This window comes from Dasypus novemcinctus, chromosome 5 (assembly GCF_030445035.2).
Source record: "Dasypus novemcinctus isolate mDasNov1 chromosome 5, mDasNov1.1.hap2, whole genome shotgun sequence".
Classification (NCBI taxonomy): Eukaryota; Metazoa; Chordata; class Mammalia; order Cingulata; family Dasypodidae; genus Dasypus; species Dasypus novemcinctus.
This window is the reverse complement of record NC_080677.1, coordinates 118,401,005-118,425,098: the sequence shown is the minus strand read 5'-3', so window position 1 is coordinate 118,425,098 and position 24,094 is coordinate 118,401,005. Positions and strand designations below refer to the sequence as shown.

Below are 24,094 nucleotides of genomic sequence, written 5' to 3'. Positions count from 1 at the left end.
TAAATTCTCCACAGGTGTCTTGGTTTCCTAGGGCTGCTGTAACAAAGTACTGTACCACGACTGGTTCACTTAAACTCCAGGAACATGTTGCCTCAGTTCTGGAGACTAGAAGTCCTGCATCAAGGAGCCTGTGGCATCCTGGTGGTGGCCTGCCAGCCGTCCTTAACTCTCTCTCTGCCTCGATCACACAGCCTCTCTTTCCCCTACTGTCTCTTCCTCCTGTGTCCAAATTTCCTCTGCTTGTAGGACTCCAGTCATATTGGATTAGGGTCCTCCCTGATTCGGTTTGGCCTCACCTTAGCTAATAAGCTCTTGAGAGTTCCTGTTTACAAATGAGCTCACACCCACAGGACTGAGGAGGGTTAGGACTGGAGCATGTCTCTGTGGGGCAGGAGTCTGTCCGCAACACCAGGTGATTCCAATGTGCAGCCAAGTTTGAGAGCCACTACTGTACTCAGAGGCTAGAGAGCCAGAGGTCCTGGAACTTTACCTGTACCTTCTGTTGATCTGTAAATTAAAGTTTTCCTCTTATTTTAGTGGAAAACTATATTCAATCAGCCGACAAAGATTTTGTCAGGCATCTACTGCTCTGAGTGCTGGAGATACAGTGGTGAACAAGGCAGAAAAACTCCCTGTGCTTAGGGAGGTCATGTTCTAGTAGAGGAGATGGACAATAAGCAACAAATAAGTCTTACTTTTCTGTGTAGTGAAGGGTGGACCTAATAAAATGCCCGGGTAAAACGTAGTCCTGATGCTTGGATGTGCTTTGTCTTCAGACCAAGTTTTGGCCCCAGTTTGCTACAGTCTTCGGAACTGGTGCCGGCCCAGCCCCAGCAGCCACAGGCCTCCGCCGAAGCTCCGTTTGCTGCCAGAGGGATCTTTACGGAGGAGATGCCATCGGTGGCACGGCCTCGGCCTGTCGGGGGCACCACAGGTACGTGTGGCTGTTTACTTTGTATTTCCGAACTAGCGGATGCTTGTTTGTGGCTGCATTCTAGAACAGTACATTCCACTTCCCTGAGCTTGGGTGGCCTGGTGCCTCGGGGGCCCCTTTCCTCTACTGGTAAGAGCTGTTTTGCCTCGGATCCTGGTAGAGATGTAGGACCGGGGACATGGCTTTGAAGGGAGATACTGGCTGAGATCCCAAGACTGATCTCTGCTAATTTGTTCCTGAATCAGCATCTCAGAAGCAGTCCCTGCAAGTGGAATTCCCTGCACACCCACTCCAGGGGAAACGGTTCTAAATTTTTGCTTTTGGAATTCTTTTTGAAAGATCTATTTCTGAGCACTTACTCAGAAAACATGAAAACAAATGTTTGTTGTTTTAAGGAAGGCACTTTTCAACTTGTAATGAGCAATTCGTAAAGTTGTTGGAAAGATGATTGGAGAGAGATTTTTGTTTTATTTTGTCACTTCTGGGAGATGACGGCTACTGTTTTCTCCTTCAATCTTACCACCCCACCTTTCCCCTTCTACCCTGGTTAAACTCTCAATACCAAGCCCTGCCCTTTTCCAGTCATTTTCTCACACCTCAATACCCTGCTTTCCCTTCCAGCTGTCACAGACAGAAGCAGGCACGGGCAGAGTCAGTGCCGAGTGGTCCCTGGATCTCTCTTCTGCTTCCTTTCCACTCTTCTTTCAAGCCCTCATTGAAAGAATAACTTTATTATCATTCTTGGGTAACCAGTGCAGAATTTAACAGTGGAAATATCACATTTTTCCAAAGTGGCCTTCTAATTCATGATTAGACTCATAAAACCTTTCTTTACTTTTGGTACTTAAAGACTGTTTCCTTTAATTCAATTTCAATTTAAAGTCTATACCAGAAAAATTCCACATAGATAATAAAAACTCTCAGTTTATGTTGTTAAATGAACAGAGCTTAAATTTTCTGGTTTCTGAAAAATTTGAAACTATAGAGAAAGTACATTTCACTAAAAAATGTTTTAAAATATATTTACTCATTGAGAAACATTATACATGTTATTTGATTTACTTATGAAAGTATGCTTAATATATTTGACTTAAAGAGAGAGGATTTTTTCAAGCACAATTAAAATTTAGTAATTAAATTTATTTTCGTGTATTCAATTTTGGTTTTTAGAAATAGAGCTATAAACTCCTGTATTTTAACAATCTAACTGCTCTTAGTTTTTGTCTGTTTTTGAGATGAGTCTAAATGTTTAGGAAAAGGAGGGGGTCCTCAGGTTTTGGTAAAACAAAAAAGTTATTTTCAGAATTGAGTGTCTTCAATAATTAACAACCAGATTGGAATTGAATTTCTTTTCAGAAAATGAGCAGAAAATGTAATTAAAAATGGTCTTAAAGTCTCCAGGGAGTTTTGTATTAAGAGTTGAACCTTGAACAAATCCTTATCAAATTCAGGAGGTGCTCTGCGTTTACAAGTAGTTTGCCTTAAAATCTTTGTAAATTCCCAAATTTTCAAATACAGCTATACCACATGATTATTTTTCATACAGGCCAGCAGAATTGTAAGTGGGATGCTCAGAGTTCCTCATTAGTCCCACAGTGGGAGACACCCCATGTTGGATGATGAGCAACGCCCAGTGTGGCCCATCAGAGACACACTTACTGCAACTGGCTGCTCAAACTCATAACTCAAAATACAAATTGTTTTTTCATGTCATAAAATATAGAACTGAATTGTTGACACTAAGAATGCCGTGTTTGTGAATACCAAAGGTTTACTGTTCAGTGACCCTAAAACCTCTGTGTAGTTGAAGTGTTACTGTTGTGTTCAGGAGCCTCTGGAGAAAGAGCCCCAAGGGCAACTTTTCCCCTTAGTTTGATCCGTGCCAGAGATGAGTTCCAGCCCCCATGTGATGCTTGGGCAGGTTTTTTCACATAGGGCTCTTACAGGGGTAATAGCGGGAGCATGCCAGTGTCGTGGTCTCCTTGCCTTTTCTAGGTCCTAGAGGCTGTCCACATTCTTTGGTTTCTGGCCTCCTGTCTTCAGAGGCAGCAGTGGTTGGTCAAGTCTTTCTTATATTGCATCACTCAGACATTGACTCTTCTTCCCTCTGCCTCCCACTTCCACTTTTAAGAACCCTTGTGATTACATTCAGTTCACGCAGCTAATCCAGGATGAATGTTCTATCTTAAGGTCAGCTGATCTAGTAACCCTAATTCCATCTGCAACCTGAAACGCCCTTTGCCATTAACCTAACATATTCACAGGTTCTAGGTATTAGGAGGTAGACATCTTTGCAGGGGCATTATTCTGTCTACAATATCAGTCAACAAAACGAATAATTTATCCTGATACCCTACAGGATTTCATGTATTTTACAGGTGCTATGATTTTCAGTGAGTCTCATTTTTCCAGCTAATTGTTGTGTATTTGAGCCTTGCTGCACATCATAGCAAAATAAAATCAGACATATTAATTGTTAAATAAAAAATCTAGAAGACTGTAGAAACTATGTTTATCAAACATTGGAAGTAAAAATTATACTTAAATAATTTCTAAAAATAAAAGATTAAATTGTATGATTTTAAAGTAATAGAAAAAGGTTAAGCTAGCTACAAAAGCTAACCTTTGACTCTGAAAAAATCTTCAAACTTGTATGGGTTTAAAAATTATTAAAAATAGGCAAATAGCACCTAGGAAAAATTTACAGCAGATGTTACTCAGAGTATTTTTATGATAAAGGGTAGCTAATATAAATGGAAAAACAAAAAAGCTCCTTAAATATAAATGTGCAAAGGACAGGAAAAAGAATTCACAAAAGAATTGTATGTATGGGTGTGTTGTGTGTGTGTCATTGCCATGAAATAAACACATGGTAAATGTCCAGCTTTAAAGCCACAGTGAGACACCATCAGTCATGAAACTATTTTCATGATAATGTGGTGTAATAACATTAACATCTACTTCTTTCATCTGTACAGTGGAGATGTTGTATTTACCTCCTTATGGCTGCTTTGATGATTAAAGAAGATGGCAGATGTAAAGTGCTCAAAATAGCGCCTGGCATATCAGAAACAAAGAATATTGGCTGCCATTATTATTGCTGTTATACTATTTCTGGTGGTGGTGTAAATCGTTAAACTTTTGGAAAGCGGTGTGGAATGTGAAATATACAATTTGGTTTGGTTCATTCTATTTTTTTTTAATTAAAAAAATTTTTTTAAAGATACATACATCACAAAAAACATTACATCAAAAAATATAGGGAGGGAAGCAGCTATGGCTCAACTGATAGAGCATCTGCCTACCATATGGAGGGTACAGGGCCTCCTGACCATGTGGAGGGTACATCCGCCTACCATATGTATACCCAGGGCCTCCTGACCCATGTGGTGAGCTGGCCCATGTGCAGTGCTGATGCGGGCAAGGAGTGCCCTGCCACGCAGGAGTGTCCCCTGCACTGGGGAGCCCTACGTGCAAGGAATGCACCCCGCAAGAAGAGCCGCCCCATGTGAAAAAAAAATGCAGCCCACCCAGGAGTGGATCTTCACACATGGAGGAGAGCTGATATAGCAAGACGACACAACAACAGCAACAAAAAAGTGACCTGGTGCTCTGACAAGAATTCAGGCGGACACAGAACAACAGCAAATGGACACAGAAAGCAGAGAACGAGGGGAAGGGGAGAGAAATAAAATAAATCTTTAAAAAAAAAATATATATATATATATATATATATGGAAGACAGTTGGGCTCCTGCCTGCCATATGGGAGGCCCTGGGTTTGCGTCCTGGGCCTCCTTATGAAGGCAGGCTCGCCCACATGCTGTGGAGCGCTGCTGGCCTGGCACCGTGGAGTGCTGCCTGGCCTGCAAGTGCCGTGGAGTGCTGCCAGCCTGCCAGTGCCGTGGAGAGCCAACTCAGCAAGGTGATGCAACAAAAAGGGAGACAAACAAAAAACGCAGAAGAGCGTGCAGCGAACAGACAGAGTGCAGACAGCAAAAACAAGCTGCAAGGCAGAGGGAATAAATAAACAATAGATACAGACACAGAAGAACACACAGCAAATGTACACAGAGAGCAGACAGGGAGGGGATAAAAAATATATATAGGGAAGAGGACTTGGCCCAATGGATAGGGCATCTGCCTACCACATGGGAGGTCCAAGGTTCAAACTCCAGGCCTCCTTGACCCGTGTGGAGCTGGGCCATGTGCAGTGCTGATGCGGGCAAGGAGTGCCCTGCCACACAGGGTGTCCCCACGTAGGGGAGCCCCACGCACAAGGAGTGCGCCCCCTAAAGAGAGCCGCCCAGCGTGAAAGAAGGTGCAGCCTGCCCAAGAATGGTGCCACACACATGGAGAGCTGACACAACAAGATGATGCAACAAAAAGAAACAGTTTCCTGGTGCCACTGATAAGGATGGGAGCAGTCACAGAAGAACACACAGCAAATGGACACAGAGAGCAGACAACTGGGGGGTGGGGTGGGGAGAGAAATAAATAAAAAATCTTAAAAAAAAATATATATATATATATATAAAAGAGGTTTCGATATACCCCCTCCCCCACCCCCGCCACTCCTCCCACATCAACAACCTCTTCCATCATTGTGGCACATTCATTGCATTTGGTGAATACATTTTGGAGCACTGCTGTGCTGCATGGATTACAGTTTACATTGCAGTTTACACTCTCTCCCCAGTCCATTCAGTGAGTTATGGCAGGATTTATAATGTCCTGTATCTGTCCCTGCAGTGTAATTTAGGACAACTCCATATCCCAAAAATGCTCCCACATCACACTCCTTCTTCCCTCTCTCTGCCCTCAGCAACTCTGGTGGCCACTGTTTCCTCATCAATGATACAATTTCTACCATTGCTATGAGTTACAATAGTTCTATAGCAGAATACCAGTAAGTCCACTCTAATGCATATTTTATTCCTCTGTCCTGTGAACCCTGGGGTGGTGATGTCTACTCCACCTCTAAATCAAGAGGGGGCTTAGATCCCACATGACTGATGGATGAGATTCTCCTGCTTGCAGTTGTAGACAATCTTGGTTCCCTGGTGTGGTTGACTGTCTTCACCTTCCTGTTAGCTGACCTGAGTATGTCCAATGAACTGAATAGTAGGTGTTACAACTCTGCTGAGGCATTCTACTTTTGAAGGTCACACCCTTCCTCCCTTCCACCCCCACCCCCTGCCCCTGGGTCCAGTGAAATTCATAATAATAGGGAGAAACTGTGTGAAGACATTTATCACAGCATTATTCATAACAGAAAAATTGCTAGGGGAATAGATGTTCAAGTGGTTGAGCATCTGCTTCCCATAACCAAGGTCCTGGATTCTATCCCCAGTACCTCCTAAAAATGAAACAACAAATAAACGAAAAAACCACCTTTTTGGGGAGAGGGTGTAGCTCAGGGATTGAGTGCCTACTTCCCCAATACAAGGTCCAGGTTGACTCCCTGGTACCTCATTAAAAAAAAAAAATTACTAGTTTCTGAAATAGATGGTAATAAGGGCATCAGTGAGAAAATTGTGCAGCTATTAAAAATAAAGAGCTCCCAAAGAGAAAAAAAAGGGGACTTTAAGATTAACCATGTTGAGTGATATATGTATCTTTTTAAAAAATTAAAAAATATATATATTTAAAAAAAGGGTTACCCAGATGCCTTAAATGTGTTTGGCACTTGACCTATATGATCTCTTTTAATCCTCAAAATAACTGCATGAAGTAGTTTTTTTTATTCCCATTTGAAAAGTGGGAGTGGCAGGAGTTTGCTCAAGGGCTCACTGGTGGTCAGCACGTCTGAGCTGGAATGCAAACCCAGCATTCCAACTAAATATATTGGCTGGGTCTGAGTGCCCCATGTGAATCATGGGAAAAGCTGAATTGTTAAGTGTCTGAATTATGATTTCAACAACTATTGCAATTTTAATACAAATGACATGCTTTTCTTATGCATTTGCCTGAGCCTCTGTCAATAATGAGGCCACTCTGCAAGTTTGCTTAAACAGTGACGGTGGGCAACAGTACTGATAGTACTGATAGTCCTAATAATGTTATAACAGTACTGATAGTCCTAATAATGTTGTTACTACTATGAATTTTCAGTAACTGAGTATTCCAGCAGAGTACATTGCTGCCCTTTGGTTACATTCAAATAACACCATAAAGGAGTTTTCAAAATGTGTTTGTTTAATTGAGGTTACTAATTATACAGTTAGACTACAAGTAGACTTGAAGATAGGAAGGCCACCTCCTTGACCTCTGTGAAATTTCTGGATGTTTTTAGTACCATTCTAAGCATCGTGGATTAATTTGATCATCCTGTAACATTTGGAAATAAGTATTTTATTTCACAGTGCTTAAAGACTACTTCTTTCCCTCCCTTAATTTGCAGCTTAGGAATTGATGAAGGAGAAAAATAAAATTGTTTAAAGGCTGGCTTTTGTATCCATATGAGGCCATAGCATAAATAAGTATAGGAGAATTCACTAAATTAACTCTGCTAGAGGCAGCCTTCTGGCTTTTCCATCAGTATGCCTCATTGATGAAGGTGGATAAGTCATTTTAAATTTTAAGTAAGGGAAGCGGATGTTGCTCAAGCAATTGGGCTCCCATCTACCATATAGGACGTCTAGAGTTTGATGCCCAGGGCCTCCTGGTGAAGGCAAGCTGGCCTGTGTGGTGAGCTGGCCCACACAGAGTGCTGGCCTGCACGGAGTACTGCCCCACACATGAGTGCTGCCCCATGCAGGAGTGCTGGCACACGTGGAGAGCTGGGCCAGCAAGATGACACCACAAAAAGAGACACAGAGGAGAGATGATAAGAGATGCAGCAGATCAGGGAGCTGAGGTGGTGCAAGAGAATGATCACCTCTCTCCCACTCTGGAAGGTCCCAGGATCGGTTCCTGGAGCCACCTAATGAGAATACAAGCAGACAAAGAAGAACACACAGAGAATGGATATAGAGAGCAGACAACGGGGGCGGGGGGTGCAGCAGAAAGAAAGAAATGAAATAAATAAATCTTTACAAATCTTTTTACATGATATAGCCAAGTTGTGGAAACAATGTCAGCATAATAAAAATTTACTTTAATATTCTGAATTCAAATAAATACCCTTCCTTTTTTTAAATTGGTTAAATGACAGGATCAAGGTCTCTTTACTATTGAAGAAAATGAAGAAGAAAAAAAAAAGCTTAATTATTTTCATATCTCATAAAACTAAACCCCATATTTTTTTGTTTGACCTTTAGCATTGATATAGTACTTACTTTGCTTTTGCCACAAAAGCATTACAATATTATTGTTAACTATAGTCTGTAAGTTACGTTATATTTCTCCCATGTATTACTATATTCTTAACACCTTGTAATAGAACTACAGTTCTCATCTACCACCAGAATCCATAGATTAGCAGTGTTTATTGCACTCATCAGTTCCACCTATTACGACCTATTTGTAGTTGACCTTATTGAGCATTCTACATACATCCAGCATCAGCTCCCTTCTCAACCCACATTTAGTCTCCCACCAAGCTACACTTCATAGTCCAACTCCATAAGTCTACTTGTCTTACTTAGTTCTTACAGTGAGACCATATGTATTCGTCCTTCATGTCTGGCTTATTTCACTCAATATAATGTCCTCAGGTTTCCTCCATGTTGTCATGTGCTTCTCCAATTCATTTTTTCTTACAGCTGAATAGTATTCTATGTACATTCCACATATTTTTTTATCCATTCATTGGTTCATGGGCACTTTGATTGTTTTCATCTTTTAGCAATTGTGAATAATGCTGCCGTGAACATCTGTGTGATAATATGTTAGTGTCCTTTCTTTCACTTCTTTTGAATGTGTTCTGAGTTAGTGGGATAGCCAGCTCATACGGCAGTTCTTTATTTGGCTTAGCTTCCTGAGGAACCACCAAACCATTTTCCACAGTGACTGCACCATGTACATTTTTTTAAAGAAAAAAATGCACATTTTGCTTTTGGCTTCCTTGTAAATCTCAAAGCCACAGTAATGAGGGAGCCAAGTTTCAGCTTCTTTATGGTGCCAAACCCTACTACTCCTTTCTTCGGAATAAATAATCGTCCTTATTTTTAACCCCTACAGAAATAATTGGAAGCGCCTCTAATGTATTCTTTATTCTCAGTCATCTGGTGTCTACTCAAGAAAATAAGAACACCACTGTCAATCTCCCTATTAAAAGAAAGTGAAAGCCCATGAACAAAGCAGCACACTGTTTTTCTTGAAATATTCTCTGGAGATGGAATTGGTACCATATTTGACCAATGCTTGTTATCCCTCACCCTTAAGGAAGGGCGGTAGCCAGAACTGAAGGAGTCTAGCAGGGCAGTCTCCCTCTCCTGTCAGCGTTGACTCCTTTTCCCGTGTGTTCCCCCCAGGCTCCCAGATCCAGCACCTGACGCAGGTGGGAATTGCTAACAGAATCGGAACGCAGCCCGTGGAGATCCCGCCCGGCCGGGGGGGCCAGTACGGAGGACCGGGGTGGCCTTCGTTTGGGGAGGACGAAGCAGGGCGAAGAGAGGCCGTGAGTATTTTGTGTTTGGGTCATTTGAAATTCAGATATGCCGGCTTCATGTAGCTGTTTCTGCTTCGGGGGCCCTTTTTTAAAGTCTCCACTTAGAAAGTTTTAATCTCCCTCACTCTTCCCCCCGCCTTAATTGTGTTTTTGTCTTCCAGTTCTTAGTTAGGTCCTTCCCACCCAGAGTGGGAGAGAATTCACATCGAACTTTTGGAAAGTGTATCATTTCTCTTAAGGAAGATTTCAAAGGTAGTAAATTTGAACCAGTAGGTGTCTAAAATCTGGACTTCACCTTTGGTGTAAATACTTTATAAATATTCATGGTCTTTTATATTGACTCACTGTGCTTTACTTTGAGTTTATTAACATCTTTTCCATTGTGACTACAAGTAGAAGATGATTTGCAAATAAGCATACAGTTGGGGCATTTTAAAGCACATATTTTCTTTTTGAAATTTCTAATCACTCTCTGCCATTCCTTATGAGAATGGAATCTTCACTGGGAGAAAAATTAGCATCAAGTATTAATAACATGGGCACAGGTAATTTCTACAAATGTTTTCATTCATTTTTGTCTCAAGAATTTTATATCCTTGGGGGATAAATTAATGGACATTGAAAATACAAGTCAAAATTGTGTATTTTGTTTTATCCTTATCATTATGCCACAACTTTCATTGAATTTCTGTACCTTTTCCAGTAAACACACTAGCTTCCTTTCATACTGAATGCTCCTATTCAGTGAAAGAAAATTAGCTTTTCAGTAGGATTTTCCCCTAAAGGATACATTGTTATAATCTCAGTATCTGCTTTAAGATGACTGACATTTTTATTTTTATTTTTATTGTTCTGCCTTCATTGCACCTAACTTAGTTTCAGGAGATATTTTGGGTTTTCCTGTCAAATCGTTTGTCTTCCTTGGAGGTGTCTCTATCACTATTTGGAGAAGTGAAACATGAAAATAGAGGACTTGAAAGCCTGCGAAGCAGTGAAGTCTAGTGGTTAAGAGCCTTAATCTCCAGAGCCTGCCTGTCTGGGTCACATGTTGCCTCTACCACTTATTTATTTATTTTTAAAGATTTATTTTTTAAATTTGTTTCTCTCCCCTTCCCCGTGCCACTCCCCGTCCCCCCCCAGTTGTCTGCTCTCTTCGTCATTCACTGTGTGTTCGTCTGTGTCTGCTTGTATTCTTGTTAGCAGCACCCAGAATCTATGTCTTGTTTTTGTTGCATCATCTTGCTGCATCAGCTCTCCATATGTGCGGTGCCATTCCTGGATAGGCTGCACTTTCTTTTGCGCTGGGCGGCCCTCCTTATGGGGCATACTCCTTGCGCGTGGGGCTCCCCTATGCAGGCGACACCCCATGTGGCACGACAGTCCTCGCGCTTATCAGCACTGCACTTGGGCCAGCTGCACATGGGTCAGGAGGCCCTGGGTTTGAACCTTGGACGTCCCGTGTGGTAGGCGGACGCCCTGTCCATTAGGCCAAATCCGCTTCCCCCTACCACTTATTAATCCTGTCAGCCTCAGATAGCTATTCCTCCTCTCTCTGCCCTAGTTTCCACATCCACAATGTGTGTATAATACCAGTGTCTACTTGACAGGGCTGTTGTCAGTCAACATGTGAAATGTTCAGGATGGGGGTGGCACCCCCAAATCCCTTTGGCCTCTACCTCATCCATACCCTGGCATTTGCCTCAGGGACTCTCAGGCTCTGCCCAGGACACAAGGACACTTTCTGGATGCACACACCTTCTACTAGGTGGTAATCTGTGGGTGGCCACCCACATGCATATCAAAGCTGAAGGCAAGTGAGTAAGTGAATATTTGGCCTTCTAGCTGTAAACATGCCAGGCCATAGTCTAGAGCAGGAGTTGGCAAACCTAGTCTGTAGAGTGACAAAGAGTAAATATTTAGGCCTTGTGGGCCTTACTTGCTCTGTCCAACTCCTCACCTTTGCCATCTTAGCTGGAAAGCAGCCATAGGCAACATGTAAATGGGTGTAGTTGTGTTCCCATAAAATTTTATTTACAAAGCTGGTAGTGGGCTGGATTTGGCTGGTCAGCCATGGGTTGTAGTTTACCAGCCTCTGGTCTAGAATTTAGATACTTTGTATATTGTTTTCCTTTAAAAGCATTTTTACCCTAGCTCAAACTGTAGGTTTGAAAGTGATACATCTTCCTCTGTTGTGTTCCCAGCCTAATACAGTGTTCAGTGAAGATTGGATGCTTAAGAAATACTTAATTAATTGAATGAAAGATTTGTGGTTTTCTTAACTATCAGGCATGTTCCTTTCATTAGGCCATGTTTAACAGGCTAATAACTTGGTCTTAGTGTGAGTGAAATCACAGATTTAGCACTCTTGCATATATATGCAAAGAGTTTTTTCCACTGGGGAAAAAATATTGAAAAAAATCACTGAAAATGAAATAATTCTTATCCAACTAATGCCCAATTAATCAATATTACTTCTCAGCAAGATTGTTATATGTTTTAGTGCAGATAACTTTTTAAAGAAAAGGCTCTACAGAGTACCAGGTAGGTAAATAGGTAGGTAGACAGACAGACAGACAGATGATAGATAGAGAGATAGATAGATAGATAGATAGATAGATAGATAGATAGATAGATAGATAGATAGATAGATAGATAGAGTCATAGATACATAGATATGAGAATGACTTCATGATCGTGTCCGGCTCATGGTCCCTGTATGTGTTCACAGGCACACCCCCCGGGCTCCAGAACCTCTGTGAGGGCAGTTGTCTTCCTTGCGTTTCCCTCTGCCTCTCTCTGCTCTCTTCTTTCACCTGTCAGATTACTCGTCCCATCTGGCACCTCTGTGGGGTGCTCCGACCTCCCTTCCACCCTAGGCTCCTTCCCATTCTCCCCGTGGACCAGAAGCCCCAGACCACTCCCTTTCTCTACCCACTCACCTCCACATACAATGACACAGGGTTTTAACCACCTGACCAAGAGTTGAGATATTCATTTATCTAGCCACTCATTCATTCTTTCTGTCTGTTTTAAATCCAGCATTCATTAAGCACTTGTTAAGGTCAAGAGTTTCCTTACTGGGGAGCAGATGTAGCTCATTGTTGAACACCTGCATCCCAGGTACAGGTCAAGGTCCTGGGTTCAGTCCCTGGTACCTCCATAAAAAGGAAAAGGATTTCCTTATCTTCTTTTTCATGAGCAATTTCTCCACAATTGATACCATCCATTCCAATCGCAGGAGACCCCTTTGAAAGGCTGAGTTGTCAGGTGGGAGATGAGCAGAGGAAGTCATGGGAGCACACCAAATGCCAAAATAAATTTTATTTTTCCTCCTGTTCTTCTGTGGGAAGAATAGTAATGTTTGACATGTTTTTCAGACACACATGCTTGGACATCAAGAGTATTCTTCACCACCACTGTTCCAGGTGCCAAGGACTTCAGGCAGGGAGCCCTCAGCTCCCCCCGGGAGCCTCCCCCACAGGGGCGTGCAGGGCCCTGGTCCGGGTTACACCACCAGCTCCACTGAAGACCTGCAGCCCGGCCACTCCTCAGCTTCTCTCATCAAAGCCATCCGAGAGGAGCTCCTCCGGCTCTCCCAGAAACAGACCACTGTGCAGAACTTCCACAGCTGATCAGCTTCTTCTTGCACATTTGCCAAGTATCTGCTTCCTGTGGAAGCAAGACCAAAAGGAAATCAACTGAGTGGTCATTTGCAAGCAGAATAAACATCTCCTGTGCAAGGTGTCGATGTAAGAGGAAAAGTTGCAATTTCTGAAGATGCCATAAGTCGTATGACAGGTCATCATACTTTTACTATGTTGGTGATTTATTACCAGTTGGGTCCAGTCGAAATTACTGTACTTTTGGCCAAGACCCAGCCACACTTCATGAAGGACAAAACATATATCTAAGCTAACAAAATTACAAAGATTCCTTTTTAAAGGCAAAAGATTCAGATTTGTAGGGAATGTCAGGATTAAAGGATTCCAGCGTTTTCATGAGAAGATGTAATCCAGACTGATTTGTATGATGAACCTGCTGCTTTGTTTTCTGAGAAAAGAGATTTGAAGACATTTTATTAACAGCTTGTTTGCCCCTATTTCTCCATAGGAACTTATTTTAATAGTGATATTAACAACAAGAATAATAAGACTGTTTGGGAATTTTTTAAAAGCTACTAGTGAGAAACCAAAATGATAGATTGTAAGAGCCTGATGATTTCATATGAAGCCATCGCCACATTCTCCCTTCTATTTCTTCTGGTGCTACAGCTCCAAGGGCCCCTTCACCTTTACGTCTGTGAAATGACACTTTGGCTTTTTCATTGGAAGAATATGTTGAAGGTTTCATTTTGTTCTAGGGGGAGGAATCCCTCCCATATGACTGGGTACTGGGGCGGGGGGAGGGAACTTGATATTTATTTGGTTATTCAAAATACACTTTGGAATTTAGATTTGCATTCTTAATTGTATTTGCTGTTTATTAATTGGACATGTGCAACTACAAATAGCATCCATTTCTGCACATATCATCAAGACCAGTCCTATAGAGCCAGGCTTTCGAGAGGTCCTAACCAGTCCTTGCACTTTGTGATGAGTTGCTCACAATTATGTTTGACTGACAAATCTTACATAAGAAAAATTACTTATGAAAATTCCTAGGAGCTCCAAATTGCTATTTACTTTGCATCACTAGTAATCCCATTCCCTGTGTTTAAGACCTGGATGAAATGGAGTTCCGTTCAGCCTTTTTGTAACAATTCAAAAAATGTAAGGAAGAGCTTTTGAGACCATGAGGGAAAGGAAAGGTCTTAATTTCTACTCCTAATTTCTGATTTTACTGTGTAATTTATTATTCTGGTCAATGACTATTAATACTATTGTATGCATTTTGGGCCAAGAGGAGGAGGATCATTTCACTTGAAATTTACTCCCAAAGTAAACATTTCCCCACTTCCCAAATATACTAGGAAATATAATGACAAGGGCCATTCTGTTTTCTGGTACCTGAGTGAAATTCAGAACAACCGTCTTAGGTAACGATTTCTACTCTGAATCCCTCTTTATTAGATCAGCTAATACTTTAATTAAACAAAAGATAAACCGACAGGATTTGGGACTCTGACCAATGAATACCTGTGTATTTGTGTCAAGTTTTAAGAATCCCAAAAGAGCCTAAACAGGTTTCCAGAGTGTAATTGTTGGGTTCCAGAATCATGTTTCAGCACTTTCTTAGTTGAACCTATTTTACAGACTTACAGTCTGACAATACAGGGAAAGTTGGCTTTGGGAAATTAAAATTCGGCAAGTTTTAAAATTTGTACACCCCTGAAAGAGAAGGGGAACAGGAGACTAAGTCTTTTAAGAGTGTTAAATAAAAGAATCGAAACTCCTTTTCAGTTGATCCTTGGTGACTCCAAAGAAGATAGAATACTCCCTCCTGAAATTGACTTCTTGCCTCTCAGCCTTCATTCGATGTCAGACTTTCCCCAATTTGAGGATTCTCTTTGTACGTCTCTCAGAAGATACCAGGTTTCTTACAAGTTTTTAAGAATTTCAGATATCCAAGCAGGGTTTTATTATAATATCTTGCGGTGCATTCAAATTGTGTGATAGCAAATGGAATAAATGCAGGTTCCGTCTTCTCCCCTTCTGCCAGGCTGCATCCTGCCAGAATGTATAGTGTACCAGAAACGGTTACCGCCTTTGTACACTGCAGAAATGGGCGTCTGTTTGGAAGACGGGTGACTGCGACAACAATTTTGATGCCTTTCAAGCATAAAGGGATTCTACCTGTATTTTTATTCTTAGGGCTGATACTCTTTTTAGAAAGAAGTCAGGACCAAAGATGACATAAAATAAATAACCGGTGGCTTGTGTGGTAGGAGCAGGCCAGCTGGACCGCCCTGCCGCTCTTGTGCTGGGCCTAAAGCACACTCAGCTTGCATTTGTTTCCTCTGAACATCCTGCTGCAACAGTTGCACAGATCACCAAAACCAGAAAAGTTGTTGGCCTGGATAGTACCACATCAGACTGTCTCTTCAGAAACAAAATGAATGTGATCCGCTTAAAAGGAGGGTCCCCCTATTGACCACGTGTGACTTGGGGACTCCATTCATTTAAGTGCTCTAAGAGTTCAATTTTATGTTTATTCTTTTTTCCTGTTCTGGAAGTCCTAGTGGTAACGTGGGCTGTAAATCTGAGTTGGAATTTGAGAGACATTTGTTTGGAGAAATGATTTTTTCAGAGTCTACTTTGTCACTGACTTGGAGTGTCAGGTCACTTCTCTGAGCCCCAGTCTCCCCCTCAGCCATTTGAGAAGGTGCCCCCTGCACCCCTTACGGGATCACTGCTTGTGGGAATCGGGGTGATCATGTGTGTGAAATCTCTCGAGGAGCTTAGAGCACTGTGGAAATTTAAAGTGGTGTCTATCGATGTCCTAGGATGGATAATGTCGTATGCTGTGATCTAACAGCAAATGAGTTCACACGCAGGACACCAGAGTGTGTCTCCTCCTCGTCACTCCTGGTTGGCTTTAAAGTCACTTCCTTCTCCATTCACTTTCAAACACCATTTATTAAACATCTGTCTGCTCCTTGTTTTCTGTTTCTGGTACCAAACAAGTTAACAGCCATGGGCCCTGCCGCCTGAGATCTTAGACTCTGTCAGATAAGACAGGTCTAAAAGAGGGAAAATACAGATAAATAACGTGGTTTAAACATGAGTAAATATTCCTGGAAAGACTTCAAGTGCATTAGGTACTAAGAAAAAGTCATGGAAGTTGCACTTTCAGAAATGATGCGGAAGATGGGCGCTGCCAAGCACATGGCGAGAAGGCGTGAGGAGTGCTAAGAGTGGACCTGGGGAAGGATTGAGAAATTGGGTGACGTTGCATTGAAAAAACTTGATTGTGATCTGGACAAAATCCTCCAACTGCCCTGTTCAGGGATTTTTTTAGAAGAGGAGGCAGTAAAGCCAGGAGTGTACATTTGTAGAACTCTACTGAGAAGATGACAGGACCATTGAAGAAGGTTTTCAGAGGAAGAGATCCAATCTGGAGGGGGAAAGAGGAAGGGCCAAGTGTAAAGTATGAAAATAGTGCTGAGAACTACATCAAGGGTTGTTGGATAGAGCAGTTTTCAATGGTCAGCCATTTGGACACTTTAAATCCTTTGGAATATAGTGGGTTACAAGTAAATAGAGGCAGCTTCTTTACAGCTACCTACACAGTTTTCTCCAAACTGTAATTAATTTCAGAGTGTGTTTTGATTTTGATGGCATGGGGCTTTTGCACAGCAGGCTAGGCAAGTCCTTGCCAACCAGAATTGTCAGGGTATGAGACTTGTGACACAAAGCACAGGTGAAGGTATGCCTGAAGGCTTTGGGCTGAAAGAAGTAATTCTGTGCCCAGGGAGCTTCCCATTTTCCATGTACAGGGTCAGTGCTCACTGCAGGTGCATAAGCTCTCAGCAGGTGCTCTGGTGGCCAGACCAGCCACTGGGACACTGATTTGCATTTGCAGTAATTACAAGTTAGTCATTAAATCAGTTTCTCTTATAATCCCTTTCCTTCATGAATGAATTGGTTGGTTGGGAGGAAAACAGGGCAGAACTGAGATTCTGGGCAGGGATGAAGGGGGAGCTGCAGTCTTAACTACCACAGTAACTTTAGCTCTCATAGAGTTTTAGCCCTTTCATTTCTACCTCCAGAGTAAGTCTCCAAAGCCTACTCATTCACATTTGTCCCAAGCAAGAATGTGAGGAAGAGTATATAAAGGCAAATGAGTACTTTGAATGAAAGACATGTTATGGGATGGTACATTGAACTTTGTTTTTAAATTTAATCCACACATTTAGCTGATTTCGTAACAGGAGAGAGGGGTTTCTGTGAGAAACTGCTGTAACATAAAATTTAATAGGCTTACAATTAGAACCTAATGAACAAGGAATGTGCACATTTTAGATTTCTTTTGATATTCCTCAAGGTGTTTTCAATGTTTAAATTAGGATTCCTTTCTCCAGTATTGCAGATTTGAAAACCTAAACCTCACAGAACAATCCTAATTCTATGCTGTATGTGTAACAGTACACTTCACAATTTACCTTAACACAGCAGCATTGAAATTTAGGAAAAGAATATTAGATGCCTTTGGAAACATGAAACAAAGTTAGGAACCAGTGAGAACGTGAGAGAAGGAATGAATGTCTTAATCTGATGCACTGTAGAAATTAGTTTCCCACAGGGTAGATAATTACACAGTCTCCTTTTCCTTCTTCCTCCAGGGTTGTTTGTTCTGGGGCTACTTCACATTTAAAGAAAGAGTGAATAGGTAGAGGGACAGGGAGAAAATTCAAATGATTTGAGTCTCACAGTCCCTGATGACAAGAACCTTTCTGGCAACTTGGAGCATCATGAATAGTCTTTTCTCATGCCCACCACATTTCAAGTATTCATAACTTCCTACGTGTGCAAGTTAGGAATAGTACAGGGTCACATGAGAGCCAGACACCCTGCGTCGTTCCTCCTGCAGATATGGGAGGAGAAGAGCGAGGCATCAGAGGAACTGAGGCTCCACTCATTAACTCAGTTGTTCTGAGAACCAGATAACTCATTTCAGGAAACGGGAGGTGGGTAGAAACCATCGCCATTTTGCCCTCCTCCAGAGCATCATCTGAGGAGCCTAGTGATTGGACTAGGGATTCCCTTAGAGGAAAGGCTGCCTAACAGAGTGGCTCTGGAATGCTTTCTTGTCTCCCAATTTGTTATGGTTCATGCTCTTCTGACTCTTCCTGGCCCTCATTCCTAAATTATGAGTGTTAATGTATGAAAATGTGCAGAGTAAGTTGAGGCCACGAGTGGCATCAATACTGCGACTTGAACTTGACAATCACGGTTTTCTGGTCTCAAATGGGCACTTAAATCTCAGTTATGGGTGTCTGGTTTAGTAATTGACCCCTTCTTTCTATTTGTTGGTTATGTTTCTTCCCCTCAATTAGCTGCACTGTTTTCTAATGTGCTGTAGAATTTTTGAAATAATTTATTCAAGTGTTTGGTTTCCATGTTTACAATTTATACAGCTTTCTTAGCATTTTAAATGTAAATGTCAATAAATGCTATGAATTGGTGTCAAAATTATATTTTCTTTTTTTCTTTTTTTGTAGAATGTGAAAGTTAAATGAGGGGAGTGGATGTGGCTCAAGCAGTTGGGCACCTGCTTCTCATATAGGAGACCTCCTAGACACAAACAAACAAAAATAAACAAGCAAACAAAGGAGAAAAAAAACCCAACTCATGGGTGCTCATGTGACTCAGTGGTTGAGCACTGGCTTCCTACACGTGAGGTCATGGGTTCAATCCCTGGTCCCAGTGTTTCAAAAAAAAAAAAAAAAGGTTAATGATACACTATTTTCTCTAATTCTGTATAACTGGTGAAAACATCTAGTACTTTCATTTTCCAAGAAAGTGAATTGAAGGCATGCTACTCAGTATGTGGAATTTGTGGAATTATTTTTATTCACATTTACTGATGGCATCCCCTTCCACTCACTAGGTTTTGTTTTACTGCTACACATTAGTCAAACTGATGCATCCACTAAGAGCAGCTTCATTTTGGAAGTAAAGGATTAGGACTCTACAATCTAGGAAAATAGAAGATCAAAGCCTAATGTAGGAGGAGCCAATGTAGGTAAGTGGTTGAGCACCGGCTTCACACATATGCGATCCCAGGTTCAATCCCCGAACCCAGTACCTTAAAAAAAAGCCTAACTTTGGAAGGTAATTAGTAAACCTGGAGTTATTTATGGAACTTAAGAAAATAAAAACCCCTTGAAATTTAGAAAAGCAGAAAGAACTACAAAGCAGTGGAGACCAGCTGGTATAACTCAATACCCTAAGAAGTTTTACATGCTCTGAATGTAAACAGGTTGAAAATGATAGAAGAACAAGTTCTTAGAAGAAGCTAATGCTTATAGAAAAGATCAAGCTTGTCCACGACCAGAGCCTGAACACTGGGTTGAGTTGAATATGGATTTGAATTGTAATTGGCATTTCTTATCCCTCTTCCCCTCTTCCATTTTGTACTTGCCAAGCACAGCTTAAGATAAAAGGAAAATAAGAAACAATAGCAAACAAGAAGGGAGATCCTTTGGTCATGTCCCTGAGTTAGAGCATTAGATTAATGAAATGTTTTTGTTGTCATTGGACCTCGGCCTGTTTATCTAGTAACTTCCTCCTCTAAAGTTCTTTCCTTGTCACACATTTCTGTCCATTCTGGAAATTAACGGGGAGGAGGGTGCTTAATTTCCATTGTGTAAATGCTTGAAAAATTACAGCCAAAAGTCAGATTAGGTAAATCTCATTTGTGTAGTTAAACCAATATTTGTTGTACTTGTGCCGAAGTATAGCATTACAGAAGCATAAAACACAGAACCTATCCTGAAAATTCAGAGTGCAATGTCATTCTGTCATAGCTAGGTCATGGAGGATTTGCATTAATAGCTTGAAAATGCACATTAGTGTAAGTACTTAGATTTTGCTTCTATGATGTGGTATTATACTTCAAACCAGTGGTTTCTTGCAGCATTTAAAAATTCTGAGATTGTTCTAAAGAAAATGTGAATGTAGAGTTTTTGTTTTTCAAAGAATGGGTTAAAACCTAAAGGGGTAGCTGCATTTCAGTAAGGTTGAGTGTCGGTCTTTTGTTTTCCCCAATATGGTTCTGCATTGTGCCTGCTTGTGAAGGGCAGCAGCAATGTCTTATTTTTAGGACAGTCCAAAAGTAGCTCTTCTCCTGAGATTCTCTCAAACTTGTCAGTGAAAAGAAAGACAAGTGTGTTCACTGCATGGGTGTGAAGTCCAAGAACCAGTGTGTGTTTAGATCTGTTTTACATTTCCTTCGGAATGTTCTTTCTGGGTTCTTCATTTGATACACCAATTTGGAGGAAATGAAAAAACCAACAAGACATCATTAACCAAATTTAAACCAGGACATCATATAGCAGCCCATTATTAACATTTTGCTCTACCTTTCCTGATCAAAACGCAGATTAGCAAAACAAACAAACAAATGAAACCACTACAGGTCTACCACCAGAGATAATGTAATCAGAATTTCAGTGAATTTTGTTGAGTTTTTTTGTTTGAATTTCAGCTGTTTTAATCTTGCTTGGTGTCTGGATTGCAAGCAAGATGATTTGCTTTCTAATTGACCTGACAATAAGCTATTGATTTGATTCCAGAGCATACAAGGGGCAGAGAGGAGGGTTGAGAGGAACGAAAAGGATTAAAATGTGCTAGGTGTAATCTGGAAAGCAGAATCAGGAAAAGTGCTTGGGGAGCTCGATTCCCAAGTTTTCTTACTGCTAGAAGAAAATGGTACCTGGCAGTTACACCATCGGCTTCAGATGTACACATTGAGCTTAATTCTGTGTTCAATGGAGACATTGCCCACTTGACCTCCTGAGACATTTCATGAGACTTTGCAGATGCTTCCCAGTGTTTGTTGCTGAGCTAGAGGACTTCGAGGTTAGGCAGGCCTGGTCTTTTAGCCCTGGTTTAGTGCTGAGTAATAGTGGGGCCTTACACAAAAGCTGTCTTTGAGACACCATTGTGAAAAATGCCCACCTCCATTTCTTTTCCTTGACTGTAGAGCTCTCCTGAACTGGCTAACTAGGCATGCACATTAACTCTCCTTTGTACATTTCCTACCTGGGAGAGCCACTCTTCCTCCCCCAACCTATGACCTGGACAGAGGGTGAACCAGGAATTGCATCGCAGCTTTGGTCAGTGATAAAGTCCTGTATACCTTGAACCCTTTCAGAATGAACTTTTCACTTTCTGAGGTTACTGGACCCTAACTTCTGAAGATGGAATAAATATTTGTATACTCCTCATATCAATGGGTTCAGATTTCTTTACTGAAATTTCAGATGCCCCAGAATTTAGAAGGATGGTGTTGTGATGGATGGCAAAACCAGAATTCTAAATGATATTGACAGGTTAAAAAAAAAGACCAAACACCAGAAAAGTTCATTGATGTGATGGTTTGTAGGAGACAAACCTGTCTTCAGATATCTGAATTATTGTCATGAGAAAGAGGGTTGGGTCAATTTATGATATTCCAGGAGGCAGAACTGAAACCTTCCTAGAAAGCAGATCTTGGTCTGTTAGAATAAAGACCTTATCTCAGTAGGTCAGCACAGAAAAGGCAGTCCCTGGAAGACTTTCCCATCTCACCAAGACCTCCCTCTAACTGCTCTAAGCTTGTCATTCATATGTCCTCCAGCAAGAGGGCTGTCTGTGCCCCAAAGCCTTTTAGCCTCATCCAGTCCGTTTCAGACTCCCATGAGCCCATGAGGTGGAAGGTGAGCACCTGGATACCTGGAAAGGAGATGGTGCTATGGATGGGATGCTTTTTAATCTGCTCTTGGGTATGACTGAACAAAACCAGCTCAGATGTAACATTTATGTAACCTAAGTATCTTAAAAAACCAACAAACCAACAAACAAAAAAAACCCAGCTCAGAATCTTCCCAAAGTCAGTACGGTGGTGAAATACTCCATCCCCCAGGTACTCCGCTATGCTAGATTATGCCACAAAATTAAAACAGAGGTATTATTTGGTATGTTTTGGAAAAGTAGCAATGAATAAAGTTGAATAATTTTTAAAATTCTTAGAAAATCAGAAGTTACTTGTGTGTAAGAGCAAACAACCTCAGCTCCAGTTTAGCGCAAGTAAATTTACATTAGCACTGAAAACTGATAGATTGTATGATAATAACTGATATATGAATGTAGTCTTTAAACAACTACTTTTTGAATACCAGCTGTGTTAGATTGTGTTGTAAGCACGAGGGATTTGGAATACATTGAGATGTATTCAGAGGAGCAGGCACATTCTCCCATTGCAAAGGAGGGAAAACAAAAGCACAGACAGTTCCAGGTCAATCTGCAGATGTGCAAAAACTGATATCCTTTCCTCTTCTTAAAAAAGGATAATTCCAAGTAAACAGATGACCATTTCAATGGATTTATAACCAGATATATGTATTTGTTTTTTGGTAAAAATGTTACTTGATTTTATAGTAAATTGTCTGATTTTGTGCTCTTTTAAAAAAGATGAACTCTAGGGGAGCAGGTGTAGCTCAGTGGTCAAGCGCCTGCTTCCCATGTATGAGGGCCTGGGTTTGAAATCCGATACTTCCTTGTTTTAGTCAGCCAAAGGGGTGCTGATGCAAAATACCAGAAATCTGTTGGCTTTTATAAAGATTTATTTATTTGGGGTAGAAGCTTACAGATACCAGGACAAAAACATAAGTTACTTCCCTCACCAAAGTCTGTTGCCACATGTTGGAACAAGATGGTTGCTGATGTCTACCAAGAGTTAAGGCTTCTTGGGTTCCTCTCTTCTTGGGGCTCCATTTCTCTCTGCAAGGCCAGCTGTAGACTATCAGGCTTATGGCTGTCTCTTTCCCCGGGGCTCGATTCTCTCTAGGATTAGCTGCTCTGCTCCTCTGTGTGCTTATTTCCAGGCTCCAGCTCAAAAACCCCAATTAACTCTTCTGCCATGTCGGTTTCTCTGTGACATCCTACTGATATGGCCCAATCAAAGCCTTAGTCGTCATTAAATCAAGTAAAAGTGCAACCTCTGAAACCAATATAATCTAATATGCCCAGAGGGACATACCAGTTTACAAACATAATCCAATATCTATTTTTAGAATTCATAAACAATGTCAAACTGCTATACTCCTAAAAACAAACAAATGAAAAAATCCCCACTCTCACGGGGGAGTGGATGTAGCTCAGTGGTTGAGCACCTGTTTCCCATGTACGAGGTCTCCCATTCAATCCCAGTACCTCCTAAAATATAAAAAAAGAACTCTGCTGAATTTTCTGGATAGTAAGATACATTGAGATTAATAATATCTGCTATTTGGTGTAAGGTAATGATTGAGTGACAGGTAGTACTTAATTCACAACTATATGCACACATACATGTGCCCTCCCACACATGCACTTTCCCCCATGGTCATTGCCCAAAGATACTATGCAGCTCACTCAACCAATGGGCCATGTAGCTCAAATCCATGGTCAATGAAAAGTTCCCCCCCAAGGTCAAAGCTCCAGATTTGATTAAAAATAAAACAAAAACTTAAGAAATAAAACTGAGTGGGGTTGTGTTAGAATGCTCTTAAAATAATTGTTAGAATGTTTAGGATAGGATGCATCTCAAAAATAGCAATAATAATAAAGTACAGAATAATAGAATCAGGCATTTACTTTGTAATCCCAACATCTGAGCTTGGAATGCACCTATGCTTCTTATTAAATATAAGCAGCACAGGTGCTTCTTAATGTATTAGTATAAGCTTACTTAATAGTAAATACAGTTAATATATAATATAATATATATTTATTAATATATGACATTGGGCAAGTTATTTAACCTCTTTCATTTAAACTCCATTGCTGTAACTGGTGGTTGGTTCTTGGGAGTAGTTTGGGGACCTATCTGAACAAGGACAGTATTTTAGGAGGAGGTGATTTACCTTCTCATGTCTCAGAATGTCCCAGAAGTTCACACTTTTTTTTCTCTACTTTTTAAAAA

At 41.1% G+C, this 24,094-nt stretch overlaps 1 protein-coding gene across 1 annotated transcript in view; it reads left to right on the top strand.

Annotated features, from left to right (window-relative positions):
- The window catches only part of KIAA1549 (KIAA1549 ortholog), a 162,594-nt gene extending 143,976 nt beyond the window's left edge, over nucleotides 1–18,618 (top strand). Inside the window, exons 20-22 of the mRNA XM_058296553.1 lie at nucleotides 777–934; nucleotides 9,351–9,496; nucleotides 12,865–18,618. Of these exons, the coding sequence (XP_058152536.1) occupies nucleotides 777–934; nucleotides 9,351–9,496; nucleotides 12,865–13,119 (559 nt within the window). The 3' untranslated portion in view covers nucleotides 13,120–18,618. The remainder of the gene's footprint in view (nucleotides 1–776; nucleotides 935–9,350; nucleotides 9,497–12,864) is intronic.
- The last annotated feature ends 5,476 nt before the right edge of the window (nucleotides 18,619–24,094 follow it).